General features: G+C 38.3%; 1 protein-coding gene across 2 annotated transcripts; it reads right to left on the minus strand.

Annotated features, from left to right (window-relative positions):
• Nucleotides 1–2,093: 2,093 nt before the first annotated feature.
• On the minus strand, nucleotides 2,094–11,936 carry 14-3-3epsilon (tyrosine 3-monooxygenase/tryptophan 5-monooxygenase activation protein epsilon). Of its 2 annotated transcripts, XM_076374984.1 has the most exons (5): nucleotides 11,698–11,936; nucleotides 8,359–8,665; nucleotides 7,364–7,707; nucleotides 6,572–6,638; nucleotides 2,094–2,236 (listed from the first exon to the last, which is right to left on the minus strand). In XM_076374984.1, exons 1-4 carry the CDS (start codon nucleotides 11,759–11,761, stop codon nucleotides 6,583–6,585), a joined length of 771 nt encoding a protein of 256 aa, XP_076231099.1. In that variant the 5' UTR covers nucleotides 11,762–11,936; the 3' UTR covers nucleotides 2,094–2,236; nucleotides 6,572–6,582. The 2 variants fall into 2 exon arrangements, with proteins under 2 accessions (XP_076231099.1, XP_076231098.1); XM_076374983.1 differs by lacking the exon at nucleotides 2,094–2,236 and having other exon boundaries at nucleotides 3,326–6,638; nucleotides 11,698–11,933.
• Nucleotides 11,937–12,385: the final 449 nt, after the last annotated feature.

A 12,385-nucleotide genomic window follows, 5' to 3' on the forward strand; every position in this document is an offset into this window, starting at 1 on the left:
TATACTGCTCCCTCTACTAGAATCGAAACAATCATTTCAAACCAATAATAGCCGACAACCTTCAGTACAATGTCAACTATGTGTACGAGAAATACAACGATTTATGTAAGTACATTCGTAATATTACTTTCAAAAATATGATATGTGATTATTCTTGGAAACAAATTGATCTATTGGAGCAGCGTTCGCCAGAGTCTGTACTTTTTGAATCGGAACAATTAGAATTATCGTATTACGATGAGTTAAGCCCGGAGATTGTTCCCGAACTTCAACGAAGGAAACTGGATTTGAATAGTCCAGATAAGAATAATGAAGAAAACATAGTTGGAATCCAAAAAGAAGAAGAATTGATTAAAGTGAAACACGAAAATGAAATACAGACACAAAAAACTAATATATTTAGGGGTGAGTGTTTTTTAATGTAAAACACTTTATCAATGAATAATGAGATAAAGTTGGAAATGAATGGTTGCATTTTTTAGAACAGGTCGAATGATTTTCGAAGATGAGACCCGAGATTTGTATCTATGGTACCATCTTACATTCCTCTAATTGTAAGTCAACTTACGACTCGCCTTGTGAATATGTTTCAGAACCAGGACGGTGTAATACTGTCAATCCTGATGCTCATTTCTTGGACGAATTTAGATCTACCATTTTTGATTGTGAATCTGTTCGCGAATTCGAGAACAAGTATTTTGAAAAATGGAACAAAGAAGAACAAGATACAAAATTCAAAATCATCAGTGAGAAGACATCACAAAATTCAGGTAATGCTTATTTTTATGTCAATTGGAGCGAGTGTAAATATATTTTTTCGAGTTGACGATAATTAAATAGTTTCAAAACGCAAACTGCCACTAAAAATCCGTAATAAACTGTTACCAAAAGATGAGAAATTTGATGGAACAAGATCTTTACAGGCATAATCTTTTTGTAGTAACATTTTAACATCTGTAAACTCACAAAAAAGTTCGAATGAGTATAAAAATAAACGATCTGTTACAGAAACTGATAAAATTAAACAATATAGACCAGTAGAAAATAATCGGGCGAGTATAAGATCTCGCTCAACTACCCCTTGCAGTGACTCACCTCCTCCCGCAAAAAGATGTAGGACCATATTGAAATTTGACGATGAGGAAGAAGTGCAACAGAGTCAGAAACCATTAGTATCTACTGTAATGATTGATTTCGTATTAAAGGAAAAGAAAAATATACAGAATATTTTTTATCCCAGCACAATAATTACAAAAACTCCTTGGAGCACTTGCACATCAGAATCACCAAGTACTTCTAACTTAGATTTACCATTAGTATCAGATTCTGGTAATTGTAGCAGGAACCTATTAGAGGTAATTCTTACAGTAATTAATATAATAATTATAAAATAATAACAACACAATTGTATTTACAGCAAGAAAGAGTATTTAGTCATGCATGCATATGCTACAAGTCTCAGAAGAAATTTAAATCACCATTTAGACTTTCCAAGAAGCCTATCATGAAAGTCTTTGTGTTTTGTATCTGGTTAATGAAAAAATTGGGAAATATGTTAAAAAAAGTAAAAAGCACATCTTTCTAATATAAAAAATATCCTACGTTACTAATCTATGTAATTATTATTTTAGACTTATAAGAACTACAAAAAAGTTATGATCCGTCGTTCTACAAAAGAATATAAACTGGAAGAACTTAACCAGACTGTGATAATGCTGCGTTCAGACAATCAGCAAATGATTAATGTACTCTTGGAAAAAGTCAACCACCTGTCCGAGAAAATTACTCAGGTGAGAATTATAGGTTTGCTATTACATGCTAAACAAGAGTCATCACGTCATCTTTAACATAGGTGCGTGCAGATCACGTAACAACCCTAGATGCTTTAACTGCAGAGGTCAACAACATGCAAGAGATCAATAGAAAATTGACTGAAGCTAATGAAACACTAGAGCAAGAATTAAAGAAACTACAAAAAATGTTACAGAATATACAAATAAAATCTCCCAAAATTCCATGTCCACCTCAGCCTCCTCCGCTTCCTCCACCGATGCCACCGATGTTGAGTATTCCTCCTCCACCTCCACCACTTCCTCCTCCGTTTTTTCACTCTCCAGCACAAATTACACCAACCACTCCGAAGAGAGACAGAAATGTCAGAACACCCACGAGAAAATGTTCAACACCGTTACTCAATAGACCAGCTATAACTGTTGAGGATTTGTTGAAGGTGACCCTAAAAAAAGCACCACAAAATGTTAAGGTAAATCCAAGAATTGCTTCTATTATTTGAAATCCTCCTTGAAAGTATTGTATTTTTAAAATTTTAGGAGAACAGGAGAAATACCATACCAGGGCCAAGAGGACCAATAGTTTCATTAGATATGTTACGTAGCGTAAAATTAAAGTCTGCCAGGCGCAGAACATATGATCAAATAACGAAATCTCCTAAAAGTGCTCGTATAATTAAAACACGGACAGCATCGAGGCTCAGCTTGTCTCCAATCATGATGGGGACAGATAACTCGTTAGAGCGTATCCTGAAGCAGGTGGATGTTAGAAAACATGAACCAAGACGTTTATTGTCGAGTATGACGAATTCTCGTGAAAGTAGTATCATGAAAGATAATCAACCGCAAAATACAAACGGAAGAGATAGCGATTCACAATCTGTGATTGTGTAATTTCGTTGCGAGAGATTTACATGATTGACGAAACGATACACATATATCCCAATTAGCGTATTAACTTAATATCTTAAATTATCCACCATTACATAATTTATATATACTGAATCACTTAGTACAAAGAATACCAAGATTTACTCTTTAGGATGATTGATGATTTACATTGTTAGATAATTTATACTTGTTCTTTGAATGACATAATAGTATTTTTTTAACAATTTAATGACGGAAGTTGAAAACTGTATATTGCATAACAATTCCAATACGTTACATAGAATTATAGATTGATGCACAACAATAAGATATTCATATTTTACAGAATGTGTTCCATAAATTTCTGTAGTTTTGTCAATTTTAGGTCTACATGCTGTAATGATGTATATCTATAATTATTTACATTATATTTTTTTGCTGTACACTCAATTATAATTCTATAGAAAACATTTATTAGGATTGTTATGTATGCACGTTTCAATTCACTCTAATGTACATTGCAACAGTTAGTGAAAAAAGGACTGTTATATTATGTACCTTGGATGACTACTCATTTTATACAGAACGTTGCGTTGTAAAATAAACAAAATAAAATGACCGGTATACCACTACGTGATGACATAATAAAGATTCGAAGAAACGAGTAGAGAGTTGTAATTACTTTATTTGTAGCTTTCACGTGTGTGGTTTTACAGAAAAAGGTCATATCCGGTGTAATCGTATCGATCGTAATAGACAGAGCGTGAGAACGCATATGAATCCGAAAAGAAACAGATTGATTGATCTCCTCCAAATGACGATAAATTTCGATATCCAGGTCTAATTATTCGCTTGTGGACTGGGTTAGCGACAAGATGGAATGGTCTGAAGTTAATTATAGATACAACTAATATTTAAAATACAGAGACAAGAGCAAGTAGTACATCTAGCGAGATGGAATAATAGATGCGTGGTTTTATTGAAATCGACTAAGCACGCACAACGATACTGTAAATAAAGGATAAAAAGCGGTCTCAATCGTTACACCGATCACCTATCTTCCCTTAAAAGTTCTACGGATAATCCAGGTGGTCCATGACTACCTACAAGTTTATATAGCCGCAAACACTCTACATGTTCTCTCTTTTTCTTTCTGTTTATTTATGAGTCACGCTATATCGTCGACGATAATAATCAATGGTACGGCGTTGGGCTACTTCATCTTGTTCCTTAATCCATTGTGTAAGCAAGTAATTGGATGAGGTATCTCACAGTTTATCGTCGTTTGGAATTCACTACGCCATTTCGTTGCCACTGACAAAGTGTTTTATTGTACTTAAAGATTTTAAGACTTCCCGCTTTTACGCGTGCGTGTTTATATGCACGTTCGGTTTTGCGATATATACAGGCTATTTCAAAACTATAGGTGCAAACTTCACTTGGACAATAGAGTTTTATAATATAAAGAAAAGATTTCTGTTGAACGCAGGTCAGAAATTTGATCGCTTTTTAAATATGCAGTTCTTCTAATATATCTGAAGCACTTTCACGTTTTTTAGTCCTATTGTACATGTAAGTTCATAGTTATAGTTTTAAAACACCTCGTATAATTCTTAGCCGATGATGCTTTTCACCGTTTCTTATTTTTTTTACGCAACAATCCCATTGCCTCTCCTTGTATTCCACGCGTGATTTCTGTCACTTCGATCACATTCCAAGCTGTTTCTTCTTTCTCTCTTTCTCTCTCTCCCTCTCGTACAGATATCTTGTGAATGATTCGCGTCCATCGGTTATCCTCGATACCCTAATTATGCTCTTAAAATTACTCGCATATACTTACTTACGGTGCCATTGATATTACTTTGAATTATTCTTTGTAACGTATCTTATAACATGATTATCAATTTTTTATTGTTATTAATACCTAAATATAAGGGGGGCACAATGCACACCGATTTCTAGGCGGAGCTTAATTCTGCGCGTTTCCTTCACTTTTTCTATGCGACGTAACGCACCTCGCTTTTTTGCTGCACGCTTACACGGATAACCCTCATCGTCATTCGAAACTATGCGAGTTTGATGGATTCGATTTTATCACTCATATAAAATGACAGTCAGAAACTTATGACACGATTTCGAAAACGGAATTTAACGAATTACTGCTCTATTCTTTTTATATTTTATACTTTTAACATAGAATATACCTTTGAACTCGGAGATATTTCAAGTGTACAAAGTATAGTAATTTCACTTGACGCTAATATTTAATTGCAATATTGCCAGTAAATTTCTGACCGTTACTGTATACTCCCAATGAGTATTGGTCGATGTCATATCGGAAACTAAATTCTATGTGCAAACTAATAATGTATGAATTCTCTTGAATCGATTGGAATGTTTCAACGGAAATCGACGAAACGGTTCGTCAATAAAAAGTAAGAAAAAATAGGTGAATGGATGCACAGTTAGATCAAGCAAGATATACAAGTATAATTGGGTACGGTGATAGCGAAAGTGAGCGCGGATGAAAAATCGGGATACAATCGTTTATTCTGTAATTCGTTATACCACAGCGATCGTTATAGTTTACACAATGTGGGGGCGTTATGAAAAAGTACAACCATAAATTACAGACTAGCTAAACAGCTACTTATTTCCTTTCCTTATTGTTTCTGTTAAACGTAATTTTTGTTCCTTTTGAAAGAAGCTCATCTACTATAATATAACATATTTCCATGCTTCTCGTCGATCGTACGAAACACACCCTCTAAGCGTAGAAGTGTAAAGATACGCGGTGAAAATACGGCACACTACTGATTTACTGCTCGTTTCCAAATTTTTAGTCGACACAAATTTTGTTCGCGAAAATCGGACTTAGAAATCAGCGGCCGATCGTTATTGCTTTAAGTACGACGCTTTCGTTCGAGCGCATCACTTTTTAATCATTTTTTTTTTCAACGACTACACGAAAACCCATGGTCGAACTATATGTACGAAATTATTACTTAAACCGGACTTCGTTCGGAAGTACATTTATTAATATCTTATTACAAAAAGCAGAGACGAAGACGTTCGTGGTTGGTAGCGGCCGCCATCAATGCCGCCGCCACAACCACTTCCGGCTTTGCCCTGTTTGAGAACACCGTTTATCCTTATGACAAACGAATGGTTTACACTCAATTTACACGCATACATTATTAACATCGTTATCTACCCATGGTATGCGAAAGGCGATGATGATGCGCGCAGTAAAAAAGCGGGGATGAGGACAAGGAGGAGGAGATTTAGAGAGTAGATGTAAAAACAAAATGAACACAATGCACTTCGATCGACGTCGAGCATCAGCATGTTTCGCTATTGCGTGAAGTAACGTATCGTGGACACGTTATTAATTCATTCTCACTCACTGAACCAATAAAAAAACGGGCTATCATTCCGACGGACAGACGTATACTTTCGCTTTTATTATTGGATGACGTATACGTCGTCAGTCAGAAATCCGCTCAACGTTCTCGACATCGTTCACGGAATTTTTTCAATCAAGCATGCACAAAAGAGTGGAAAGACAGCATCATTTTTTCTGAGGTACGCGAAACGAAGGCAAAGAATAGTGCCTCTCTAAATGCATTTTGCAGTCTCTCTCTATTTACTGCGCAGGGTGCTTGATACTTTTTTTTCTGCGTGCTCCAATAACTCAATGATGTGTTTATCGAATGATTTGTTTTTTTTTTTTTTGTGTATTTGGAGTATCCGTACGTACGTGCGTGCTTAGGATCACGCAATCGCTAAAGATCTCCCCTTCCCACCCCGAACTGCCACCTGCTGAATTGTTTTCGTTTGCTTACAAATTATTAAGAGTTTTTTTTTTGCTTTCTTGTGTCTCAGTTTTATATGCGCAAGATAACACTCACTACAGTTAGAGTTACGATACGTCCTGATCTTCCACGTCTTGCAGCTGCTCCTTCTGTTCGCCCTCCCCTGAACAAGAAACAAGTCATGTTAACAAATCGTTGCATCCATATTTTATAGACAATGTATGGAAATATTAACCCATTAGTTGGTAGAATGAAATCTATCTCTATCTATTAATTAATCAATTATTTTTCCTTTACTCTCAGAATTGCGTTGGTAATTATTGAAGTAGCGTAAGTCAAAAATAAAGAAAGTTAAATATATCTCTTATTTCATGTTGGATAAATTAACATTACGGAATAAGTGATAAATTTAACTTTTTAAAATTTTTAAATTTAGACCACTTTCATAGTTATCTCCATAATTACCCATGAATATATACTGCCAAATATTTCAAGGTGTTAGGGAAAAAGTAGGATGGGATTGCTCACCAGGTGATTGAGTGGTGTAAGGGGGTGTGCCTGTGTTCAAGCATTGGTGGAAACGGCCGCAGCCTCGTTTTCGCGATCAGCCTCAATCTCTAAATTACAGAGCAATGATTCTTCGTTCGCGAACGCGCAATATAGAAAATGATATTTACAGTAAAGGAAAACTAAATAAATACGCTTCTCAAGCTGTTATCCGTTATCTACACAAAAAAATCTGATACACCCAGCAAGATTTTATCGCGCTGCTGCAATACATATTATTGATCGTGGAACGACGCTTCTACAGCCTACTGGGAGCGTTTTAAGAGTAACGAAAACGAATTTTCTACGAATAATTAAATTTCTTATTAAAGGAATACTAACCGTCTCCTTGCATATCCGATGTCCAGAGAGTAAGGTTGTCCCTGAGTAGCTGCATAATTAGAGTAGAATCTTTATAGCTATCCTCAGATAAGGTGTCTAATTCCGCAATCGCGTCGTCAAATGCTGCTTTTGCAAGGCGACACGCTCTGTCGGGGCTATTGAGAATCTCATAATAGAATACGGAGAAGTTAAGCGCCAATCCTAAACGGATAGGATGAGTTGGTGGCAGGTCTGTCATAGCAGTGTCGCTTGCTGCTTTGTAAGCTACAAGGGAGTTTTCTGCTGCTTCCTTCCTGTCATTTCCAATGGCAAATTCAGCCAAGTAACGGTGGTAATCTCCCTTCCTGTAAATACACAGCAGTATTAGAATTTTATAAGTTACCCTTGTCTGGAAACAAATTAGTATTAAATTATTTACATATAGAATGTCTAATTGCACAATGTAACTAGTAAAACTTCTATTGTAGTGTCTTCACACAGTTTATAAAACATACTTTACATTAAAATTAATATTCTGTTCAATATTAAATCTAATGAACTGCTAACACGTACAAAATATCTTTATTTGTAATTCAATTAAACCCATTCAATACAAATCGCAATCTATTGTATGGAAACTGTAAAATTATCACAAGCTTTCTCATAAGCTGAACTGAAACATTAAGAGTAAAATTTCTAACACTGCTGAACAGCGATTCTATATAATAAGAATTTTATTCCTCAAATTGATTGCTGTTTATGAATTACATCCGTTACGCGGTGAAATATCCGTTATTCTTGTGAAATTATCAAACCGAAACTGGAAATTTAAGAACATCAGTGACCGCAACGGAACATTCTTCCGTGTGGCTGATTTCTGATTACCTTTTTGTTTTATTACCAAATTATCGAGGCATAAATCTGCTAATAGTGAAAAAAGAACAGAGAATCTCTCCAAAATTATGGAACTTTTCAGACTGCAGTTCCCTAGGATATAGTTCTGTTAGGTTTCTTACATTTTATAATAGAAGACTTTAGATTCTCCTGTTGACGCGCATGGTATGAGGTGTTTATCCAAAACTCCGAGAATATCCGCGCAGATATCTTTCAGTTCTTTTTCTACTTGAGATCGGTACTGACGAATCATCTCCAACTTTCCTTCAGCGCCCTTGTTCTCTTCCTTTTGTTCGATACTAGAAATAATTCTCCAGGAAGCTCTCCTTGCGCCGATTACGTTTTTGTACGCAACAGAAAGGAGGTTCCTCTCCTCCACATTCAGCTCCAGGTCCAGCGAAGCGACCTTTTTCATCGCCTCGACCATTTCTGCAAATTACGCCGGCGGGTGTCGCCGACAACAACAGTGCCATTAAATTGAGTAAACATAGAAATCCAAAAAATGTTAGAAATTGAGAGTACAAAAAGAATAACTATTTAAAGTTGTACTACAAAATTTTGGATCATTAAGTTTTAATGTTAACAGGATAACGCATTCATTACGTCCCTTACAATTTCATAATCTGGATGTTACACATTAAAAACATCCACTTGTTCAAAAAATAAAAACATTTTTTATTATTTATTTAACTTCAAAAATACCAAACTTACCCAAGGATATTACATGAAATCACGGTGAAACAATGAATTAGGAATAATCTATTGATTGTTTATACGCAACTACCCTACTGTTGATGCATTATTAGTTTCACCTGAGATGTTAGAGAAGTGGTGTGCAACGAAGATGAGCGCACGGGCATGTATTAACCCAATGCCCCTTGAACTTTCCGAGTAGGTTGGTTACTATTATGTATTTATTATCTATAGCATAGTAGGTGCCCACAGTATTTGAAAATAATGATATCGATCAAGATACATACACGCTCCAGTATTGTGTGCTTAGATTCGTGAATTAAGAAAGCAACATCAGACATTTGCAAGAACTCCTTGAATTTTTCAAATTACTTCATTAAAATAAAAAGTAGATGATGGAAGATATAAAATTGAACTAAAATAATTATATTTTATTTGACAAGTGGAGTTCAAATTTGATATTTCCTAGTGAAATCAATATTCCAATGAAAGAAACAACGAATATTGTTAGAAAAAGATCCCACCTTTGATCAATTTAAAAAGAATACCTATGAACCTAATTTATAATATTTAATTACAGGGTTTCCGAAACAATGCTCTGTTCAGTGAGAAATTCACTTAGTCAAATTGTCATGTCACGTGTCATGTAAAATGCAGATTAAAGGGTATCCAACTGGAACAATTAAAGCATACAAGTTCATTAAAGGGAGACAGTATGCTCCGTCAGGTATTGACTAAGTGCTCGGCTCGCAGATAACGAATGTTTATCATCTTTTTTTCTGAATCCACAGAATCATCGTGGCGGTATTTACGAGGAAATTAAAATCAAGTTCACGATGGTGCCAGGGGATGAGAGTTACCGCGAACGCGATATACTCATGACGGAGGTGTAGAGAAACATAGGATATAACCGGGCGCAGATCAATACTTTCCTTCTACCACAGTCCCTCTTCCCCCTCCAGCGGCGGCGCGACTCACCCACCCCTTGTCGTTCTCACCCTCCACTTGTAACCTCCCTTCCTCTTCCTCTCTCTCTCCATCTCGCGCAACCCTCAAATTCGCCTAACGCTTTCATCCTTCTCTACATCCCAGCCGACCAATATTTTCTCCTCCCTTCTCTCCTCCCTTCCACCCTCTGTCACTCCTCTTCACTCCCGTCGCTCGTTTTTCACCCGGAGATCCATGCGACGCTCCAATACACGTGCCTTTCTGTCGATTAACATGTCCACGCGGCGTCGAAATTATGAAAAGCAGACCGACTCTTCTCTCCATCGAGATGAATGCGGCCCCAATCCTCCTGTGCGTTTTGCCCGTCTCAGGTTACAGTATTTCCTCGGTATAGACTCACTGGTGAGTTTATAACGCGAGGCATTTTTCGAGGTCAAACCACGCTCGTGGTATTTCGTTTCGGTCTTATCAAAAACTGTGAGTGACAGAGCTCGCGAACGAACCTCGTTCACTCTAAATAGTTTCAAGTGGACTTAACAATGAGGCTACAAGGAGGAAATGCTGTGGCCTTTCTGGGCCCCTGGAAGCGTGAAACGCGGTTTCAGCTTCTTTGGGTACAATGCATCGGACGGAGGATTATTTTTCAGGTATTCTGGTCGACGAGCACCCAAAAACGTACTCCCGAGGTGGCCCCGATGGCTCAACGACAGCATGTACCTCGCTCGAACGTAATACGTTCCTACAGCATGACTGCTCTAGAGAGTCTCAGAGAGAAAGAGAGAGAGAGCGGGAGAGAGAAACAGAGAGAGAGAGATACGAGCCCGTTAAACGACGTTATTAGACATTTACGTCAGGGGGACACGTTTCGCTCTCGTAAACGTCAGAGCTGCATGATTCACGCTGCAGGGCATATCCTATGAGAGGAGGAATTTCGTCGTTTCAGATGTAATTCTAAGCAGAGGCACGGAAAGAAAGATTTGACGGTTCCCCTTCCCAGCCGGCGTCCCCACTGCGTGGCGACTTTCGCCTAGAGCTAAGCGAACGAATTATTTCCTATAATCGTGATTACAATGGATCGCGGCTAATAACAGCGACGAAAGGCTGTCGAGATCGCCGACGAAAAATATGGTCACCGGGCCGAAAGATCGGCCGCTGAATGATTTCTCTCTGGGTTTCAAGGCCAAATGCCATGAGCAGAGCACGCGTTACTACGTGTCTAAAGGAGTAACCCGGCAGCGATTGGTGAAGTATCGTGCCGTGTCTGTGCGTCACCCCGCGTCGGTGAAGGACCGACTTGTCTGGTTATCTGCCGAGGGGCCCCCCTAAAGTACCGAACACAGCACGCCTAGCAACGGCGTTAGCCAGCACTCGACGAAATAACGTAGAATGTCCCCGAGAGCTGGCCAACCGTTCCTCGATGACTATGCGACTAATCCTCGGGCGGACGGGAGGTCCACGTACCGTGACATGAGGAGCGGTGACAGAAGTTTAACGAGCCACCCTTCGATCGAAAGGGACACCGGTCAAGAACCGGCTACTCGATCGTACTAACGCGAGGATCACATTCGTATTTGACGTTTCCGCAACTTTTGACAGATCCAACGAGACCAGATCGCGGTACAAGATTCTCGGTTCTCAACAGGGGGCCACCGTAATTTCGTCAAACGAATATTCATGACACTCAGAGAGGCTCAAGGGCCACGAAGAGGGCGGTGCTAGACTCCTTTCTCTTCGCGGGTCGTGCTCTCTCTCTGTGTGTCGGATCTTGTGGATTTCATTTTGGCGCAGGCCGGGTCCTATCCCGGAAAATATCCACTCACCGTCATAGCGCTCCGCTTGCTCGGCCAATTTCGCCTTGTAAACGTTGTCCTCCCGTTCCGACATCTTCGATGCTCGTGGATTTCACGGGTAGACGAAAGGTTTTAAGGAAATCGCACGAAATCCCCGTTTCCACTGAAATACGTACACCTCGTCGTACAGCCACTCGCAAGCTCACTGACCAAGATGGCGGCGCCCGCCAACAATCGAAAGCAGTTCCCAGCTCGCGCAGCTTCTGCAGACATTCCACTCGCCATGCGCTACCCGGCGTGTATTACTACGCGTGACGTCATCCGTCGTTACCGACGCCACGCGCATGCCGATTAACAGCGACCGAATATCCGGTAACGGATTTTCTCGAATTTTCATTTTTCAAAACAAATATTCGAATAACATTTTGGCCCTTCGTTCGACGCGTGTCCTAAAATATTGATTTATTTCAAAATAACAGCGATTTTAAATAAGCGAACTGTTTCATTACTTTCTTTATACTTCGAGCAATTGTTAGGGCTACTCAGTTTTTTTCTTTGAGAAACGATAATTTCAATAATGAAGATAATTGTAATTGCCTTTTGATAATTGAAATTCTCGAAAGAAAAGAAATTTTGAATATGTAATGTATATATCATTCAATAATGAAAATAACATGAATAAGATAACCTGTTTCTGTAAATGATTTTATAATTATAT

Source organism: Calliopsis andreniformis, chromosome 3 (genome assembly GCF_051401765.1).
Source record: "Calliopsis andreniformis isolate RMS-2024a chromosome 3, iyCalAndr_principal, whole genome shotgun sequence".
NCBI classification, from domain to species: domain Eukaryota; kingdom Metazoa; phylum Arthropoda; class Insecta; order Hymenoptera; family Andrenidae; genus Calliopsis; species Calliopsis andreniformis.